The 22,018-nt window shown below is 43.8% G+C and overlaps 1 protein-coding gene across 3 annotated transcripts; it reads left to right on the forward strand.

The window, feature by feature from the left end:
* The first annotated feature begins 127 nt into the window (after positions 1-127).
* Positions 128-21,781, forward strand: LOC139536146 (histone-lysine N-methyltransferase SETD1B-A-like). 3 transcript variants are annotated; one of them, XM_071336395.1, is made up of 18 exons: positions 128-266; positions 1,436-1,552; positions 3,796-3,950; positions 4,240-4,338; positions 4,782-5,052; positions 6,888-7,009; positions 7,958-9,070; positions 10,824-11,564; positions 14,607-14,786; positions 14,931-15,215; positions 15,386-15,461; positions 15,575-15,988; positions 16,109-17,460; positions 17,678-17,845; positions 18,030-18,155; positions 18,266-18,385; positions 18,534-18,671; positions 18,802-21,781. In XM_071336395.1, the coding sequence occupies exons 3-18, from the start codon at positions 3,810-3,812 to the stop codon at positions 18,973-18,975; spliced, it is 5,520 nt and encodes a 1,839-aa protein (XP_071192496.1). In that variant the 5' UTR covers positions 128-266; positions 1,436-1,552; positions 3,796-3,809; the 3' UTR covers positions 18,976-21,781. The 3 variants fall into 3 exon arrangements, with proteins under 3 accessions (XP_071192496.1, XP_071192488.1, XP_071192481.1); XM_071336387.1 differs by lacking the exon at positions 128-266 and adding an exon at positions 285-1,000; XM_071336380.1 differs by lacking the exons at positions 128-266; positions 1,436-1,552 and adding an exon at positions 3,063-3,622.
* The last annotated feature ends 237 nt before the right edge of the window (positions 21,782-22,018 follow it).

The following is a 22,018-nucleotide window of genomic DNA, read 5'->3' on the forward strand; positions in this document are numbered from 1 at the left end:
GCCATTTACGCAGCAATTGTGCAATAGGAATTGAGCCCTGCCTGGAAATACAAGCTCCTCTACAGTTAACTAAAACATTTCCGACATGTAGACTATTTCTCTGTTTCTGAAACATAAATGAGGCTGTTTAGCCGCTGTGTTGATCATGCGATTAAAATTGATCAACATAATCCATGGCATATTCATTGCAACTGTAACCAGAAGAGTTCAACTCGAGACACTTTAATACGCAGGAAAACATACATACAGTGTACACACAGAGACAGGTTTGTTCCTATTTTTCTCCTTTACCTATAGGATGGATTACATCTTGCTTGTATGACATCTCCTAAAATCTTCGTGTGTAGCTGATCAACACTTCGAAATACAACATCGAATCATTATCTTGAAGGGGAGACAGAGTACGAAGAAGTCTGAAATCCCCTTTGAGTATCCTGAAAGAAATACAGCACTGTTCGAAATCGTTTCTTCTGACCTTATATGGCTGTGTGGGTGCAGTTCTCTCATACATTTGGCAACTGGCCAGATCCTCAGATTACTGATGTTTGCCAACCCGTTTAAAGTCTATCAACTGTAGCCCTGCAACTAGACGACTGGACTGAATGTGCCATGTTTCTTCGCTCTGTCGTTTCAATTTTGCTGTAGCCTACACTTTTACAAACACACCAGTTGAAGTCATATTTCTTGCGCACCATTGATACATTTCCAGTGTGTAAACAGAGACCTGTGTGTGGGAAACTGCAGCTCTTTCTTGCGAATGACTACCTCGCCCAGCAATGGCGAAGCAACTTAACCAACACACAGTGATCTCCTTTGTCTGTGAAGAAGCCATTTTGAAATTGAGAACAACAGCAGACAGAAGCCATTAAACGAAAGTACATATGAAAGGTCGTTTTTGGACAAGGGGGAGCAATGAGAGGTCTACCAGATAAATTTTACCCCTAAAAGCATTTGTTCCCTATAAGACATCTTTCTCTTGGATTACATGTTTTAATTAACTGTAAGTTTATTATTAGCATCTAATTCCAACAACATGTCACAATTTAATGTTACAATATAATAGTTGTTAATGAGATCAATTTAGGCAAATCCCTCTTTGGTGAACCTGTCCTAAAACAATCAAATGTAACATTACTGTTGTGTAGAACTAATACATTGAGACAGATCAAAATCCATTACCTTTAAAATGACAAGATTTCCATGGCAGTAGGTTATGTCGTTTAGGTTTATTTTTGATATCTTAAATTCGAGGGTGAGGGATTTGACTGCAATCCTGTCATCAGGAAGAGAAAGGGGAGCTGGTTTGCATAATGCACTTACTGATGCTGCTTGAAGATTTTCAGCATTTGTTATTCGTTGGTCAAATAGCAGTCAAGACTAAATCAAAAGCCTTCAATAGACATGGTTTTGGGCTAATTGTTTTCTTCCTTTTTAGGAGTTGCATCCCCACTCATCCTTTAAACCACTATAAGAGGATCCGAAGATGGGAATAAGAATGTTCAATTTCCCCCTGCATTTAGGCCTGATAAATGTATTTCCTCACAATATTAAGGTAAATATTTTCATTAGAGTTTCATTTTTCATCTTCTTCCAGTTGGATTCAATGTCTATGTAGTGAGCCTTTGAGGATACCAATAAGTGTAGGATTGTTTCTGGAATTCTACAGAAATTTAAATATGTCCATGAAACAACATCAGGTACATTATACCCTCACATTTGTTCTGTCTATTGTCCAAATGTATAGCCTACTGCTTACTATGAGCTATTACAAAACATGCATAATTTGACACATTTAGTGCACGAGCCATCATTTGAAAGAAGAATACTTACTGACCTTCATGGTATTAAACGTCTCTGTTGTGTAACTAGATGGTGTACCATGTGAAAGATGAGAAGCAACCACTCTTTAATGTAGAACAAGTGAAGGGGGTTAGTTGAGTACCAACAGCCAATTTCCAGTTATAAATGATTCAGCAGTTTTGCTAAAGGCCATTTGCTCTCTGGCCTGCTTTATGTGCTGACATTAGATGAGCAAATATACTTAGCCTCTGATGGATATAGTTAAAACAGTAATGCAAATTAATGTATTGAAAAGAGTTGGCAATTCTACTGACACCATTACTCCAAAATGATCAAGTCAATAAAAATAACAGAATAGTGATACTTTAATAACAATAAGTTCACATTTCCTACATATACAAAAGGTAACACAATTTAACTTATACATGCTATAAATCATACATGGCCATTTACAGTGCAATGTCAACAAAATGCCATTACACAATTTCATTATACATTTACTGTGCTTTTCTTCATAACAACTTCAAACTACAAGCTGTTTATTCACTATACGTTTTTCTTTTTACTTTAGAATACAAAATAATTTTATATGGGTGTGCCATGACCTAGTTAGGACAAAGATGGATTCCAAGCAGAGGAGGAAAAAGGTTAAAAATGTCAAAGGGATAACATCCAGTATTTTATCTTCCTTCTTCTCCATCCTGTCAATGGGGAATCATTGTTATTTATCATAGTCCAGAAAGAGATGAGGAAATAAAGTATAAGATCCCTTTGAAACAAAGGAAACCCATATTGGCCATTGAGTCCCATTTCATGAAAATGGCTGCTGAGAGCGCGCCCAGCCCCCTCTCTCTGCTCTCTGTTGAAAGATTCCTCAGCCGTGCCTCTAATAGCAGAAGCTAAAATGGTGCTTCGCTCTGATTGGCCGGTGGAACTGCTAACGTTAACCAGCCAATTACCCAAGCACTGCAAAATATATCAAGCAATGGATGGCACATCTCCTCAGCCAACATAACACAAAATATCAAAAAGACAATGAAACCGATTAATAATGCAAAACATGTCGGTTAAAATAAACAGTTACTTTAAAATGTACCCATATTTGGCCGTTGAATATTATACGGGTATTACAGACAATGTGTGTATAAGTTATAATGTAGGCCTAGTCTATAGTCTCAAAATGTATTTAATTTATGTTTTATTTATGTAATATATTGTAAACAGACCCAACATATTTCCTGAGAATTTCCCATAAGCACAGCTCTAGGGTCAGGTTTAATATCCTAAGGCTAACGTTTTCAATCAGGAATTAAAACGTTATAATGACCCTAGATCTGTGCTTAGACAGAACTTGCGTCGACCTATGTCCATCTTGTTTGCTCTTTGAGTAAAAGTAAGCGGTAGATTCAACACTTATTTCATGCCCAATGTGCGAGCTAAAAAGCCACTATACAACAACTTCAAATATTTACATTTAAATGCAATACATATCTTGATTTATTAATGTGTTGTGTGTTTAAAATGGTCCAATAATATTACAAAATGTACGCATATGTAAAGAACCTCAAATCGAAAGTGCGAATGGTATGAGGGGTAGCGAAGCTCAATACTATTGTGAGAGAGACAGAAACCCCAGACTGGAGGCACAATATGTGTTGGCTCGCAAAAAGGGAGGCAGTATTCTTTGAATCATGTAATGTAATCAGTAAGATAAATTATCTCGCCGTTTGATTATTAAAATAAAGTTCGATCGGACAAAACATGTCCAAGCCAGGGGAAAGAAACAGACTAAACGAAGACCATGGCAGAAAGCAGAGTTCAAGTAAGCTTGCTCTTTTTTTCATTCCTCTGTAATGTCTGTTTCTGTAACTGGGATACGCTTGTAATCCCCGTTTTCCTCCTCATAGTATTTGCAAAGCTATCGCTACAATGTAACCTAACGAGTGTTTGTGCGCAAGTCTGTGTTGCTCTCATCTTCTTGACATTTCTACACAGGTTTGGCAAACGGCATGGACAACCACCATCCCGTTTGCAGTTCGGGGGAGAAACGAAGTCACCATTGTAGAAGTTACAAGTTGATTATTGACCCAGCGTTGAAAAAGGGATCGCACAAATTGTATCGCTATGATGGAACGACTTTTAACATGCCGGTAAGTGTTACATCCGTATTCGAAAAGAGAAACACTTAGCTACATTGTTGCAGTGTTTGCCTCAACGATTGATACGTTACTTTCTGCACATGACACAGTGCATCAGAAGTGTCACTATCCCGTCGTTAAACGCAGTCAAAGGTTTATCCAAACAATTCCCAAAACGAACCTTTTTCATGAATGTAGTGGTTGGTGTCTGGTGTAAACCCCGTCTTGATCGGCATTCGGGGCGTCATATTCTTCCTGCTTGTCAGAACTTCTGGAATAGTTACATTTTATCGTTCTACAGAACCCTGGGATGCCACCAGTGGATATCGTCCGAGACCCGAGAATCGGTCGTCTATGGACGAAGTACAAGGAGACGGATCTCCCAGTTCCGAAGTTTAAGGTAGGGTAATCAGTCACACCCCCTCTCAGATCTTAACAAAATGTGCCATGCTTTTTATGTTTTGGGGTTATAGCCTTTTCTAAGGTTCCGAAGTTTTAAGTAGCCTGACACACCCCCTCGACATTGTTGATGGAGTGTCATGCTTTTTATTTAGGATGTAGTTCTCCAGACAGGCAACACATGCTAAGCTATTATCCCTTACAGCATGAACACAGTTTGGATGTTGTATGTCAAGACTATTCTATCGTGGTTATTTGGTTTCTCAAAATGTAAACTGCAGATGTCCAAAAATATTATATTTAATCGGGCATAGGCTACGTAAAAACATTTTTGTTGGTCACATTGCAGCCTGGAATTCAGGTTTCAACGGCTTCTGGATAAATGTGATGTAGTCTAAATACATGTAACATTCATCATTTAATGTAACTATTTTCTTTCTCCAGATTGATGAATGTTACATCGGCCGCGTGCCTCCCAAGGAGGTGACGTTTGCGAGGCTGAACGATAACATCAGAGAAGGTTTTTTGACTGACATGTGCAAGAAATTTGGGGACATAGAAGAGGTGGAAATTCTATACAATCCGAAGAACAAAAAGCATTTGGGAATAGCCAAAGTTGTTTTTGGAACTGTAAAAGCAGCCAAGGATGCTGTCCAGACTCTTCACAACACGTCAGTTATGGGCAACATCATCCACCTGGAGCTGGATCCTAAAGGTAATACATCTTTACATGGGCTATATATATATATATATATGTGTGAGTATTTATAAATAATGTGCAATTCATTCTCAGTTGTAGAAACAACATTTATGCATACTTGAAAACTTGATCTTTTATTTATAAAACGTCCCTGATTTCATTTTTGGAGGACAACATTTAGTCACGTGTATAGCCTACGTTTACGGTGGTTGCTTGGTAACCAGAGCACTTTCATCTGAATGTAAGTGCGATTTACCCACGAGCCCACAAGCATCAATAGCGTGTGCAAACTGCAGAACGGGGTTTTCCCGACATGAATAAGGATAAAACGCGGTTTGGTTTGGTTTATTTGATTTATATCCAATTATGGCAGTCATCATTGAATTAGTTATAGCTGTTTAATTATTTATGTGCCTGTAATAAACGCCTATAATAGAATTATGCTTGAATTACTTAGGATTTTTTTTTATAATTCTATAGCAACTTTATATCCGAAATATATTTTTTCTTGATTTCAGCCTATCATTAAACAATATTTTACTTGTTGACATTGGCTGCATTTTACCATGTTAATATTTACCATGTTAATATATTTGAATGGTCATCTTTCTAGAGCTCTGACTTTCCGACCTGAAGATCACTGACTTCATGAGTTCCTAATTGTCTTGGAAGCACCACTATTCTCTTAATCTCTTAAATAGACAGTGGTTCCTCTTACATCAGCAGAGGGGCATAGGGAAAGTGCTCAGTGCCGCATTTCATTTAAACTGGTAGCCTATATAATGAGAGGCTGGAGATCAAGCAGAAAATCTAAGGCCTACTGAGTACCAATTTATCATTATAATTTCACCTGCCTGCAATAGTACGCATATATCGGTGACATTGATTTACCATATGCAGATTTTAAATGTACAACTTAAATTAAATGTCACTAGAACATTTGCCTTGTGGAAAACTCCACATGCAGTTTTATTTTATATTTAATAATATACCACACATTATTGTGTATTTATTGCTGTGAATGATGTTCTTACACACCTCTAAGGTCAGCCTGGCCTCATAGACTAGACATAACACAGTAAATGAAAATCCAGGACACTCAAATTAGTATAATATGTTACTTTTGGTATGGTTACATAAGACAGGAGGTTACTTAAGGCAAAAACGAAAGGAGGGTGGTTGGTTGGGCGTAAAATGCGAAGGTCTAGCAATCCAAAGGTTGCGTGTTTGAACCTCATCACCGACAACATTAGTATTTTAGCTAATTAGCAACTTTGCACCTACTTAGCATGTTAGCAACCTAGCTAACGTTAGCCACAACAAGTTGGAATTTGTAACATACCATACATATTGCAAATTCGTAACATATTGTACGAATTGCATTTGTAACATAATACAAATTGTAATTTGTAACATATCATATGAATTATAATTCATTATTGCTTCTGTGACAGCATGGGCAGTGCCATTGAGGCAATCTCCATTTTGAAGTAGTACATTTTCTTCTTCACAATTGGCTGATCCTGCCTGATGACCCGGTTGGACATGAATCCAACATGGTCACCAAGAGGGACCAGCCAATGAGTTTGGGAGTCTCACCCAATTGACTACATTAAAATGGTGGAAGCCCTCCATTACGCTGCCCATGCAAATACTGCCTTTTGGCCACTAGAGACCTCTATCATTCTCTATGTTCTTAACATACAGTATCATACGAAATAGATGATGGACATCCACAAATTTCACACAACCATATCATACAAATTTTAGTGCCCCGGATTTGCATTTACTATGAGTCTAGTTATTATATATTTCACTTATTGAACCATATCTTAACCTTATCCATCCAGGTGAGAATCGCCTTAGGTACTTCCAGCTACTGTTGAATGGCACCTTCACCCCTCGGACACTTCCGGTGGGAGGAGAGGAGGCCAGACAAGTGTCCCCTCGTAGCCTTGCAGAGGCTCTTCTGGTAAGACCACCACTTTTATGTTGGATGTTTAGTAGCACTATGTTATGTTGTATTTGAGACAATTTGCAAGTGTTCCAAAACAGGCTCACAGGAAAGGTAAGCGTGTTTAATTTGTCTGAACATTCTATTTGATTTACCTTTTCATGTTTGCATAACTACTCTTTCTGCAGTGCCAACTGATAGTCAAGGCCCTGGCCTAGTCCCTTGAACAGATTGTAAAGTTCTGCGCATAAGCCTGGTTCTCTCGGCTTTAAGGAGCTTTGCATTATTGAAAATGAAAAGTGTCCCATAGTCAACTGCAGACCAGCCATTATGAGTTTATTGTATGTCATCAGAAAGGTATTTCAGATGAAGACATAGTTAAGTTAGTAGTTTTTCCAGCTTCAAAGGTTTGTTTGGTGAAAAATGTTGCCCCATTCCTGAATCATTGTTACTGCGCTGTACTCCAGTGAGTCTCTGTGACCCCCAGCCAATATAAGCTGACACCCTTATCTCTAATCCAGTTTATTAGTGCAGCAGGTGGTAAAATGGGGCCCAGGAAGGAATGTTGTCTAGAACCTCTGCCTGCCTGCAGAGGAAAGGGGCAGAGCTGTTGTAAGCCTGCCTTTGAGCCATAGCCTTACTGCACAGCTTCTCCTGCAAGCAATACTCGGCTGTCTTCAGCGGTTTGAATTCATGCATATTGGGAAGTGTCGCAAAAACTAAAATCTGACCCTACATTTTTAGATATAATTATTGGCCTGTTAATTAAGTTAAATCATAACAGTTGCTGTGTGCTCAAGATGCATGAGGTTGCATTATTTTCATTTTAAAACCTGAACTTGATTGTGACATTAAATGGGCAATGTAGCCATGCTGATGGATGTTATATAGGTTTCAGCAGTTGAATGTATGAAGTGCCTTCTATGAGTGTGTTTCCTAAGCAGAGTTTGGTGTGTCCCTCCCCAGGCCTGTGAGCCCCTGCGCTGGCTCTCTGAAAGCAGCTCGTCTGCTGCAGTGGGAGGCATAGTGACCCCCAGCAGCACCGCCTCCAACACCACCCCTCTGTCCCAGGATACGGCCTACTCTAGCCTAAGGCAAGACACTCCGCAGTCCCAGGGCACCCCTCACACCCCGCGCCAGACCAGTACACCCTTCTCTCAGGACTCCAACTATTCCAGCAGGCAGGCCACCCCAGCCTACCAGTCTAGCCGGGCCGAAGGCTCTGGAGGCTACAAGTCTCGCAGACACGAGAGCAAGTTCCAGGATGCCTATAACCGGAGACCGGAGAGACGTTATGTCCATGGCACTGGGGGATCAGGATCCTCCTCCTACCGAGGCAACTCTGAACAGTCTGCCTTCAAGCAGCACCAACCTGCCCCACCTGAACCCCCTCCCTCTGCCTCATCCTTTGCCCACACACCACCTCCCCCTAGCAGTGCCAGCTTTAAGTCTGCCTTTTCCCCCTACCAGCAGGCCTCAATGCCCCTTGCGTTCCCCCCCTCAGAATCTCTGTTCCACCAGCCTGTCCAGCGGGAGGCAGAGTACCGGAGGCACACCATGGCCCCTGCCACTGACTTCAAGCCAGTCAAGAACAAGCCAGCTACTCCACCCATTCCAGAACCCCCACCTGAACCCAAGGCCCACCCCAGCACCCCCCCTGCCCTGACACCAAAGCACTGCCCCCCCTCCCCTGGCACCCCCACCCTGGAGTCAGAGCGAAATAGCCTGGACTCCCGTATTGAGATGCTTCTGAAGGAGAAAAGGACAAAGCTTCCCTTCCTTCCTGGAGGCGACTCATCAGACACTGATGTGCGTATGGTCTGCAGCCCCATCTCCTCCTCTTCCTCTCAGCTGTCCCCCATCCCTCCTTATGGGGGCACCCACACCTCTCGACCCTCTAGCACGGGCCTGGAGGACGTCAGCCCTACGCCCCTGCCTGACTCCGATGATGAGGAGCCCATCCTTGTAACAGGCTCGCTCCTCAAGGGAGTCAGCTCTCCAGACCATCTCCATGGGAAGAACGCCAGTGACTTGAAGGATGGTCGCCTCGGAAACCACACACCCACAGACAAAATGGAGGTAAGAACCAACAGTATCATCCTTACTTTGGGTAGATGCTATGTTTAAAAAGTGGGAGATGGAAACAGGGAACAGATACTCCATTCCATACATGACACATTAGTAGTATTGCTGTGGAGATGTCTGCTTGCAGCCGGATCTATTTGGCAGCTACAGAGGGGGCACCGGAAGTAAACAGGCTTCAGTGTCTGATAGTAAGCCTGCACTTTCCCTTTTGTTTCATTCTTCTGTCTGTATACTACAAGAGGAAATGGTTTATTCTGGTTTCACAGCAAACAGTGACCAAAACAGTGACAGTTGTTATGGGTCTGTTCCAAACATGGTGACGTTATCAACAACATACCGTGAGTGACACAGAACATAGTGTTTTCCCCCTGCCATCAGAACTAGTTGCCTCATAAAGATATACACTTTATACACTCGTCATGTACTTTGAAATCTGTTTCCATGGTCTTTTTGTTTGAATGGCTTTGTGTTTGCAAGCCATGTATTAATCATTTTGCAATAGATTCAAAGCTCGTAGTTGCTAGTTAATTCTCTACCTGGCACAATAACAAATTTCATCCAAATCTCCAAACTGGGGACATGCATCAGAGAAACATCAAGCAAAGTTTTAACCTGACCCCAGATCAATTTGACAGGCAAAGTAAGTGGCAGTACAATTTTAGGGCATAATAGGCTACCTCTGTTGTTTCAAATAATATTTGATAGTATTTGATTAAAAAACATACTTTTGGAAGTAACTCTTCTGTTGATGTGTAAATGGTTATTTTCCTCATGTTTGGTACTACTCACTGTTTGTAACTAGCCTGTGCCCTGGTAATAGGAGGCCCACACCCAGGGCTGTGACTGGGAAACCTGACTCATTCTTCTGTTGGGGAATAGAAAACACTTTCACTTCCTCTTTCTAACACTCATGGGAGGAGTTACCAGGGTGGCTGTTAGCTCCATTCAACACTCAACTCACCACTTCCTGGTTCTGTTGAGCCTGACAATCCGGATTGGCACACATCCCTGTATATTTTATGTTATCACAAAGCAAACATTTCAATAATATGGGCAGTTTGGCACACACAGGCTGCTCCCCAGGCTTTTTCAGTCTTTGTGGTTTTGATTGTTTTATGAATCCTGATTTCATTGCCACCCAGATATGATTTATCAATGAAAGCTAAGTTGTTACTGAATCTATGACCATAACCTGGTTGTCTGCGATATAGTTTTTTTTGTTAGTTTCACACAGCTATTCAAGGACATTAAATCAACAGTTGTGTTTTTTGTAGCCAAGAATCATGTATATATTTGATTAAACTTGTGCTAACACTTGAGCTGAAAGCATTTAGACTTGGCTCATCCTTCAAATAATAATAATAATAATTATTATTTTTTTTTACAATTATATTTAACTAAGCAGGTCAATTAAGAACAAATTCTTATTTACAATGACGGCCTACATCGGCCAAACCCGGTGTATGTCGGTGTAATTAACTGTTCATGATTTGAAAGATTAGGAAATAACCACATGCTGCTAAATTCTAATAGTGCCTTTTTAGACACTAATATCAAGGTTAGTGTTAGACAGCCTGTGTTTGGAATTTAAAGAAGGGGCTGGCAGAGTTTGCTATTTATTATGATATTATAGGGATTTGTACAGAAGCTAGAAACTTTGCTCATTATGTGGATGCTTCCTATATGACTATCAGGTCATGTAGTGTAGAGAGATGTCCTGACACCTTGTCCTCTCTCTCCCACACAGAGCCATCAGTCCTCTGGGGAAGACATGGAGATCTCGGACGAGGACGACATGCCAGGCACGCCCACGCACGGTGGCGACTGTGTCAAGGGAATTGTGGTCAACTCTGCTGTGTCCCCCATGCAGTCCATGCCCCTCCCACCCCCCGGCTTCCCCCCTCTACCTCCTCAAGCGGGCTTCGGTCTTCCACACCACCTCTCTGCTGTCCCAGGCTCACACCTGGCACCTGGAGTTCCACACCCCATGCTGCCTCACCTCTACCCACATGGCATGGTGCCTATGATGCAGATGGAGCTGATGAGCTGCCTGCCTCAGTGGGGCAGCGTTCACATGTCCTTCCAGATGCAGACCCAAATGCTGAGTCGCATGGCCCAGACCCGGGGTCCCTACCCCTACCCACACTTCATGACCGCAGGAGGGGCGGCTGCAGCCGGGTCAGCAGCCATGCAGTTTGGCGGTCCCTACCCACCCTTGTCAATGAGTAGCACCCCAGCTGCCAGTGCAGGGGGCCACAGGCAGCAACCCTGGCCCCACCCCAGCATCCCCAAGTTCAACCCTGCTGTTCCTCCACCGGGCTACGAGGCTAAGGAAGACCCTCACAAGGCCACCGTGGAAGGGGTGCTGCTGGTCATCGTCAAGGAGCTGAAGGCCATCATGAAGAGGGACCTCAACCGTAAGATGGTGGAGGTGGTGGCCTTTAGGGCCTTTGACGAGTGGTGGGATAAGAAAGAACACTCAGCCAAGGTGAGTCATTCTCCTATCTAGTCTCACTACAGTCTCATGTGAGCGTGTTTGTCAATTCTGAGATTATGTGGAATATTTCATGAAGCACAAATCGAATCCAATTTTTTCATTGCATGAACATTTTTAGCAGATGTTATTATGGGTGTAGCGAAATGCTTAAGTTCCTAGCTCCAACAGTGTAGTAATATCTAACAATACTCACAAGAATGTAATGAAGAAATATATAAATATTAGGATGAGCAATGTTGGAGTCCGGAGTATAAATATATACACAGTACCAGTCAAAAGTTTGAACACACCTACTTATTCAAGGGTTTTTCTTTATTTTTTGTAGAATTGTAGAATAATAGTGAAGACATCACAACTATGAAATAACATATGGAATCATGTAGTAACCAAAAAAGTGTTAAACAAATCAAAATATATTTTATATTTTATGTTCTTCAAATAGCCACCCTTTGCCTTGATGACAGCTTTGCACACTCTTGGCAGTCTTTCAACCAGCTTCATCTGGAATGCTTTTCCAACCGTCTTGAAGGAGTTTCCACATATGCTGAGCACTTGTTGGCTGCTTTTCCTTCACGGCCCGACTTATCTCAAAACATCTCAATTTGGTTGAGGTCAGGGGATTGTGGAGGACAGGTCATCTGATACAGCACTCCATCACTCTCCCTCTTGGTCAAATAGCCCTTACAAAGCCTGGAGGTGTGTTGGGTCATTGTCCTGTTGAAAAACAAATGATAGTCCCACTAAGCACAAACCAGATGGGATGGCATATCGCTGCAGAATGCTGTGGTAGCCATGCTGGTTAAGTGTGCCTTGAATTGTAAATAAATCACAAACAGGGTCACAAGCAAAGCACCGCCACACAATAGCACCTTCTCCTCCATGCTTTACGGTGGGAAATACACATGTGGAGATTCTCTGTTCACCCACACCGTGTCACACAAAGACATGGTTGGAACCAAAAATCTCCAATTTGGACTCCAGACCAAAGTACAAATTTCCACCGGTCTGATGTCCATTGCTCGTATTTCTTGGCCCAAAACAAGTCTCTTCTTTTTATTGGTGTCCTTTAGTAGTGGTTTCTTTGCAGCAAATCAACCATGAAGGCCTGGTTCACGCAGTCTCCTCTGAACAGTTGATATTGTGATGTGTCTGTTACTTGAACTCTGAAGCATTTATTTGGGCTGCAATTTCTGAGGCTGGTAAATCTAATGAACTTCTCCTCTGCAGCAGAGGTAACTCTGGGTCTTCCATTCCTGTGGCGGTCCTCATGACAGCCAGTTTCATCACAGCGCTTGATGGCTTTTCGACTGCACTTGAAGAAACTTTCAAAGTTCTTGAAATGTTCTGTATTGACTGACCTTCATGTCTTAAAGTAATGATGGACTGTAATTTCTCTTTGCTTATTTGAGCTGTTCTTGCCATAATATGGACTTGGTCTTTTACCAAATAAGGCTATCTTCTGTATATCCCCATACCTTGTCACAACATAACTGATTGGCTAAAACGCAGTAAGAAGGAAAGAAATTCCACAAATGAACTTTTAAGAAGGAACACCTGTTAATTGAAATGCATTCCTGGTGTCTATCTCATGAAGCTGGTTGACAGAATGCAAAGAGTGTGCAAAGCTGTCATCAAGGCAAAGGGTGGCTATTTGAAGAATATAAAATACATTTTGATTTGTTTAACTTTTTCGGTTACTACATGATTCCATATGTGTTATTTCATAGTTTTGATGTCTTCACTATTACACGGAACCCAAACCGGCTGTGTGCATGCGCCATCGTGCATACATTTATTTTGTCCCCCCACACCAAACGCGATCATGACACACAGGTTAAAATATCAAAACAAACTCTGAACCAATTGTATTCATTTGGGGACAGGTCGAAAAGTATTAAACATTTATGGCAATTTAGCTAGCTAGCTTGCACTTGCTAGCTAATTTGTCCTATTTTGCTAGCTTGCTGTTGCTAGCTAATTTGTCCTGGGATATGAACATTGGAGTTGTGCATTTCAGGTAAAATAACAAGGTCCTCTTCTCCGACAATGAATCCACACATAAAACGGTCAACCGAATCGTTTCTAGTCATCTCCCCTCCTTCCAGACTTTTTCTTCTTTGAACTGATATGGTGATTGGCATCTAAACTTTCATAGTATTACTACGACGACCGACAACACAGTTCGTCTTTCAATCAACCACGTGGGTATAACCAATGAGGAGATGGCACGTGGGTATCTGCTTCTATAAACCAATGAGGAGATGGGAGAGGCAGGACTTGCACCGCGATCTGCGCCACAAATAGAACTGACTTCTATTTTAGCCCTTGGCAATGCAGATGCTCGCGAACAGTGTGGGTGCAATAATATAGATGATCTTTTTGGCCTTCCTGTGACATCGGGTGCTGTAGTTATCCTAGAGGGCAGGCAGTGTGTCCCCGGTAATGCGTTAGGCAGACCGCACCACCCTCTGGAGAGCCCTAAGTTTGCGGGCGGTGCATTTGCCATACCGGGCGGTGATACAGCCCAACAGGATGCTCTCAATGGGCCTGTAAACTTTGGGTTACCTAAAATATACTGTATCTCCCTAAAACTTTATTCTAATGGTAGAATGTGGCCATTGTTGCTTGGATACAGAAGAATGTTTTGGAGGAAGGCCTCATTTAAAACTCCTGGAATGTTTTGAATAAGAAAAGCTCAGCTAACCTTGAATTTAACCTTGAAGTTGAATGCACACTAGCTATATAATGAGTGAAGATTTATTTGAATGTGTTGAAATGATGGACACTGGTGAAAACAAGGTAGGCATATCAGAGCGATATATTTAGAGTTTGGTTAATTGAATGAGTTTGGTTAATTGAAATGGATAAAATATTTGAGTGCAAAGGACAATGCTGTGTTAACTGGCTAAGTTGTTAACAATTTAATTGTAATGACATGACTATTCTAGCCAATGATTCTCCTGCATTATTGAATTATTGAGCCAGATAGCTAACAGTCTTTCATATGAGTCCATGTTGTTGTTCATCCTCCAGGCGTCCCTGACCCCGGTGAAGGCTGGCGAGGGAAAGGAGGAGGAGAAGGAAAAGCCCAAGCCCAAAGAGACCATGGGCTCCAGTCTACTGGAGAACTGGAACAAGGGTGAGGGCCTTGGCTACGAGGGTATGGGCCTGGGCATCGGCCTCCGAGGAGCCATCCGCCTGCCCTCATTCAAGGTACCTCCAGACACTTTTAGGATTGACTAAGAATATGTCTAAAGGTCTCTGTTACTTTGGAAAATAGTTATATAATTTTATGTTTGGCAAAGTGCATTTGCCACATCCGTGGGAGAGACTATTAATGTGTTTGTGTGTGTTCAGGTGAAGAGGAAGGACCCTCCTGATGCTGCCTCCACTGGGGACACTAAGCGAGCGCGGCCCTCCACGCCTGTGGATGATGAGCTTGAGGACATAGCAGAGCTCCCAGAAGATGTGGCCAGTGTGGACGAGGACAGCGCAGCTTCTCGGAGACGACATGCCCGGCCACTGGAGCTGGACAGTGAGGGGGAGGAGAAGGTAGAGACCTCTGGAAAGGAGGAGTCCCTCTCCGACAGGGAGGAGGAGCCTGACGAGACGGAGGTCTCTGACATGTTGTCGTCGGCCAAGGTGAGCTGTCAGTCAAATTACCTAAAAATGGCCTAGAATGGGAGATGAAGTGTTGACTACTACAACCTTCAACAGGTGCTTCATCTCATTGGGAGAAGGCAACCTGAGGCATCATACTGTAGAACCATTTTTTTATAAGAGCTTTTAACCTCTGGAATTGAACCTTTCAGGAGAGTGAAGAGGATGAGGACGAAGATGAGGCAGCCTCATCCAGTGACGGTGAATCATCTGAGTCGTCGGATGAGGGTAAATACACGCTGATGTCAATGACCGTAGTTAGTTATTTGGTTCTCTATGTGTAAACGCTGCCTCTGTAAATGTCCTATCTCTGTGTGTCTTTCTCCTCCTCACTCCTTCAGAACTTGCCAGTTCTGCATCCTCTAAAGTCGACTCTGACTCGTCTGCGACTGGGGACTCCTCCGAATATGATTCCAGTTCAGAGGAGGAGGCAGAGGAGGAGGAGGCGGCGGTAGATGTGGAGAGTCTACCGGATAAACAAGAGGACCGTGTTCGGACTTCTTCGTCCTCCTCCTCTTCATCGTCCTCATCTGAGCATGAGGTGGAGGTGGAGCCCAAGGCCCCCAGCACGCCCCTAGTTCCCCCCCCAGAGGATGAGCCCTCAGAGCTGGCTGGTTTAGATGAGGACCAGAGGCCTAGGGAGGGGCTGAAGCTCAAGCCCAACCACAGAGCCCTCAGTGAGGGGGAGGAGGCAGCGGAGCCTGGCCGGACCAGCCTGGAGGACCTCCGGCCCCCTTCACCCAAAGGAGTCCCAGGTCTTAACCCTCTCCTATTACCTAACCACAGAAGCTTCATGTTTCCGTTTCCATTTCAGATGTTGCACTGCATATTGTTTTTAACTGACAGTTTGTCTTGACATGTTGGTTGTCTTTCAGCTGAGGAGCCAGACATTGACCTGGGAGTCGCCATCCCTGTATTTAAGATGGATCCCCAGGACGATGTTACTAACCTGCGGCCGCCCACGCCAACAGGCTCCCTGGCTGACAGCGACCAGGACACTCGACCCAAGGCCCACACAGAGGACGAGGATCTCCCCTGTACGCCAGGTAGAGGGGCTCCTGCATCCCTGGAGCCCGACACAGCCCTCCCTAGATCCCTAGTAGTCCCATCTATGCACCTTCCCCCTACCCCAGCCATGGAGGGCCACTCCCTCCTGCTGCCTCCTCCCGGCCCCCTGCCGGACCTCCCCCTCCCATTTCGGGCCAGGCTGTCCACAGACGAGGATGTGCCCCGCACCCCTGGCAGGGACCTGATGGTCCGGGCAAGAGGCCTGGATAAGTCCCAGATCAGCACAGAGAACGTGCCCGTCACACCTGACGGTGATGCTCCTCTGACTGGCAGCAGCCTGGCCAGCCTCAGCTCTCCCCGCATATCCGGCAGCCCCTTCTCCTACCCTGCCCAGTCTCCTGTCCTGAGTGCAGGTATCCCCCGAACCCCCGGCAGAGATCTGACCTTCACTCCTGTCTTCCCAGACCACACAGCCCTGGCTGTTGGCCTGCCCATCCACTGGAAAGCCTCTTCAGAAAGCCCACTTTTCAAGGAGCCTCCACTCAGCACCCTGGTCAACCAGACCCTGCCCCCCGACTCCCTCCAGGGAGAGGCCTTAACCAGCGTGCCAAAAGACCTGCCTGCTGTCCCAGTCTTAGACCTCCCCGTGCCCCCTGACGCAACCCCACCTAAGAGGAAGCCTGGGCGACCCAAGAGTAAAAAGGCTGCAGGACTGACCTCTCCTCAGACTGAGTTTATGGAGCTCTTGGTGACTCCTACCTCCATGCCCCGATCGTTGCCTCATGATGCCCAGCTCAGAGAGTTCTCTGCAGACATGGCTGCTGCAGCCGCTCTTCCTGACATCCCCAGCCGCGCTGGGCTAGACTCCTCCACGGTGGGCCTGGACTTCAGGGAAGGGGAGACGAAGCTGCATACGGTTCTGCCCCCTGACGACCGGTTCCTCCCCTATGAAGAAGAGGAGCGTGTGCAGAAGCCTGCCCGTAAGGTGCGGCGAGGGTGGGAAGAGCTGCTGCTGGCCAGCCACTCCCCCGTGACCACGCCGCCGTGGCCCCACTACTTTCCACGCTCAGAGTTTGAGGAGATGACCATCCTGTACGACATCTGGAACGACGGCATCGATGAGGAGGACATCCGGCACCTGCAGGTCACCTACGACAAGATGCTGCAGCAGGACAACGGCAACGACTGGCTCAACGACACGCTGTGGGTCCAGCACCCTCATATCCTTTACTACTGGCCGGTACTAATATTACTGCCAGTTACTGCTAGTGCATTACTAAGTGCTGTCCCTTAGTGTCCCTTTGTTACTGGTCTGTTTTGCTCAGTCATCATGCATTTTTTTTTAAGTAGTAAATTAGAAATGCTTGCACATGGTTTTACCAACACAAGGTCTTACCTTCTCCAAAAGCCTTTTTATTCCCTTGACTCTTCCTGTACCTACCAACATCCCGGCGGTGAAGAGGAAGAGGAGGGACGATGGCATGAGGGATCACATGACTGGCTGTGCCCGTAGCGAGGGCTACTACAAGATTGACAAGAAGGACAAGATCAAATATCTCAACAGCAACAAGCACCTACTGGAGGAGGGGCCTGTAGACATGCAGGTGGGTTTTAGCAGAGGGTGGGTTTTAGCAGAGGGTGGGCTGGTGGGCTTGAGTTCAAATCATCAATGGTGTCTCTGTTCATCTGTTTGTGTCTTGATGGGTCTGTGTTTGTCTAAAGGTGAAGTAGGAGCTTGTGAAGTAGAAGCTCATCTCTTTCTCTCCCTTCCTCCATCTCTCTCTGCAGGGCATGAGTATTCCCGCACAGCCCCTAGTCTCCACCAGAGCTGGCTCTGAGCGGAGGTCTGAACAGCGCCGCCTGCTGTCCTCTTTCAGCTGTGACAGCGACCTGCTCAAGTTCAACCAGCTGAAGGTACCAAAGGCCAAACACAGCCCATACACAACTACTGTTATTTTACACTGTACGTGTGTCAATGCAATACTGTGTCACTTCAATTTGTCCTTTTTAACACTCTTCCCCAGTTCCGTAAGAAGAAGATTCGGTTCTGTAAATCGCACATCCACGACTGGGGCTTGTTCGCAATGGAGCCAATTGCTGCTGATGAGATGGTGATTGAGTATGTGGGGCAGAACATCAGACAGGTGAGTAGAACAGGTTATGTACAGATGGGAAGCATTCTACGAATGATCCAACACCACTAACATGCACTTTGTGCCGGCTGCAAAACATCATGCCATGCAGGTGAGTGTTAAGCAGGCTGAGTATAAACCCATCCAATCCTGTGTCTAGGTGATTGCTGACATGAGGGAGAAGCGTTACGAGGACGAGGGCATCGGGAGCAGCTACATGTTCCGTGTCGACCATGACACCATCATAGACGCTACCAAGTGTGGCAACTTCGCACGCTTCATCAACCACAGCTGCAATGTAAGTGTCTCTTCTCCTCTCAAGAGCTGGAGCAAATCGTAATCAAGTCAATGTCAATGAATCAACCCAGTTTCACAGTGCTAGGCTAGCAAACACATGGATGCTAACACCACTGTGTTGTTCTTCTCAGCCCAACTGCTACGCTAAGGTGATCACAGTGGAGTCACAGAAAAAGATTGTCATCTACTCCCGACAACCCATCAATGTCAACGAGGAGATCACCTACGACTACAAGTTCCCCATCGAGGACGAGAAGATCCCCTGCTTGTGTGGGGCAGAGAACTGTAGGGGAACGTTGAACTAACGTTAGCCCCTGGCCAAGGGGCAAACCTCCCAGAAAACAACAAGCACTGTCCCAACAAACGTTGTCCCCATTCCCTGGACACACACACAGAGACGCCATGCTAAAAACACACGGACAGAAGAGGAGTGTTGGAAGAACCAGGGATGAAAACCAACCCATCTTCTGGCTACGGTGCAGCTACCTGTCTGGGACTCTTTTTATACGCACAGATATTAACTCAAGATTGTTTACGATTCCAGATGCTCTTTAAAACAGAACTAAACATGGGTTTTCTAATAGTCTCCCAGTGACCCTTGAATTTTCACAACGCTGTACCATCTGGCTTCCTGGTGCAGCACTCTTAATTGTCCCTCTTCCATTTAGCATGGTTCCCCTTTCTGGTCTTAGCTTGTACAGTTTTACCTACTCTTTTCATAAGCTTTATGGAGACCACGTGGTATGTAACCCCCCCCCCCACACCTACATTAAGCTGCTCATTGATACTGTTGACACGCACAATGAAAACACTTGTCGCTGTGGGAGGGACACAGCCTCCCCATGGGAGATGACACTATTTTCACCATGTGGTGGTCATAGTGGCACAGACAGGAAGTAGGATTGGGGCCCTGAGAAATGGGTTTGCTGCCCAAGGAGAAACCTGTGTGGATGCCTTCACTTGCTTAACATCCCTTTGTTTTTATAGTAAATGCAAAAAACATAATTTAAGCTACAGAATGGTTAATTCTGTCATCCACAAACGTGGATATCACTGGAGATTAATCCACACCTGCTCATACCAGCAAATAATATAGAGTATGCTGCTGTCTGTTACTTTATGCAAAATCAAGGAATATGCTTTCAGAGATTTACAAATGGTATTAAGGTTTATCCAAGTAGTTTTTCCATAATTTCTGTTTTCACTCTTCTTACCGTCTTGTCTTCCCCAAAAACACTACATGTTGCCCTCTGTAGGTCATATTGTGGAAATAGGGAATGGGGAAAAGAACGCAAGATGGGTACCGTAGAAATGTATTTACACAGTTTAACCTTTGCACCGTATTGTCATGTAGTATAGTGTTTCCAAAAGCGACCATGGGCACATAATTCCTTCCATAACAAACTTAGTTATCACTGCACAGTGAGACTGCTGATCGAAGTATACAGATTTTATTGAAACGCTTTGACTTTATGATGCCTTCACATCTCCAACATGACATCCATCCACGACCAGACTGCTTGTTGAGGTTCACATGTAGAAGGGTTATAAAACGGATTCACCACTTAAAAGACTGCCTGTCCTAGGAAACGGTTCAGATCAGTACAGCTGTACAGTACAGAATAGCGATTCAAACTCGAGTACTTTTTAGGTTTGCATACTTTTCTTCCTGAAGCTCATCCAATGCTGTCTGGAAACCAAACCGATCCCCACTGCATTTCCAGTGTTATATCTTGAGAAAAGCATTTACTCAATGCGCTATAAAGATGACAACATGACAATAATTGTAAATATAGGTGAAACCTATCTAAATGGAACTCCAATGTTCTCTATGAAAGCACACAGACTGCAATTAACAGGAATTATTTACATTATAGAGACTTTGACAAAAGCCTTGGAATGGGATGTGGCTAGAAAATAAGTCAGTTTATGAATTGAAGTTTATTGTAAGTGCCATATCCATGTGTACGCGTCTGGGGTGTTCATGACTACAAGGCAAAAGTGTTTCTGAAAGCTGCCGCTTGCAACTGTGTTAATGCGCATCCACTTATGAAATGCTGTCTATTTTCACCCGTGTGAATGTGTTTGTATTGTGTGACATGAATGTGTACGTGTGTTGTTTTCCCTCACTGGTTGGTGGTGTTGATGACAGGTTTAGGTGTCCTCACCTCATGGTGCTTTATCAGCCCTCACTGTACAGTTAGCTCAGTATTCTACTCACCATACAGAAGTGTTTCTAATCTAAAACAATTCATCAGACCTCACTCTATCAAATCATCACCACACTAACAACCTCCAATCTTCTGTTTGTGTATGTTTGTCACGTGGTTATTGTCTCTTGTCATTCAGTTTCATGAATCATTAATGTTTGTGAATGCACTAGAGGCTTGCACTTCTGCATACGCCCTCCTAGCCAATCAGAACTCTGAAGACCAAGTCATTCATTGCTTCTCATTCAGTTGGATAGCTTATACATTTGTTTAACAACCGTGATGTTTATATTGTACAGGATCACTTGTATAGAGGATCTGAAGTTTTTTTTTTTTCATCACATGGAGAATACGTAATGATGCATCTTTTCTTTTTTAAACAAAAAAGACTGAGTATTTAATGTTGTATTTTCAGGGATCCGTATAAAAAATTTTTTTTCAAGGGTTGAATTGTTTATTTAAAGCAAAGGTGCATCTTGTACAGAAAAAAAGATCTCCACTTCCCTTTGAAAGATTGTTTCTTGTAGAAACGTCTTCATTTTCTCTGCCCATTTCTTTTGTAATCTTAAAATATATAAATACTTTAACTGTGAATATATATATATATATATTTTTGTTCCTGGGGATTTGCTACAGAAATACAACTCTGAGAGATCTGTGTCAGACAGAGCTGGTGAATGTGGAGCTGGTGGCAGTATTTTCAGCTTGTGTCAAGCTTTATTTTTATTTTCTGTTGTAAATTCTATGAAAACTTGTTTGCAGTGTGGAGAAGGGGAAAAAACATTATGGTGCAGAAATGGCATAGGAATAGGGTGGAATCATCAGCCTGTTTCTCATGTCTATTACACAAAAAATGTATGAAAAAGAATAATGGGAAATAAAGGCATTTTTTTTCAAACGATTACGAGTTAATTTAACTAAATTGAATACATTACATTTCAGTGTTCGGACAGAGCAATTACTGGATGATCCAGTTTATGTACAGTAAACTGACACAGGATGTTGGATACAGGTTCCTTCATGTTGGAAACCTCAATGGAGAACATGTATAACTTCACCCATGATGAGCAACATGAATAAACCAACATTCAGAAATGAGGAGACACTGTCCTTGGATAAACAATGGCCTTCTGTCTGT

This window comes from Salvelinus alpinus, chromosome 1 (genome assembly GCF_045679555.1).
Source record: "Salvelinus alpinus chromosome 1, SLU_Salpinus.1, whole genome shotgun sequence".
Taxonomy (NCBI): Eukaryota; Metazoa; Chordata; class Actinopteri; order Salmoniformes; family Salmonidae; genus Salvelinus; species Salvelinus alpinus.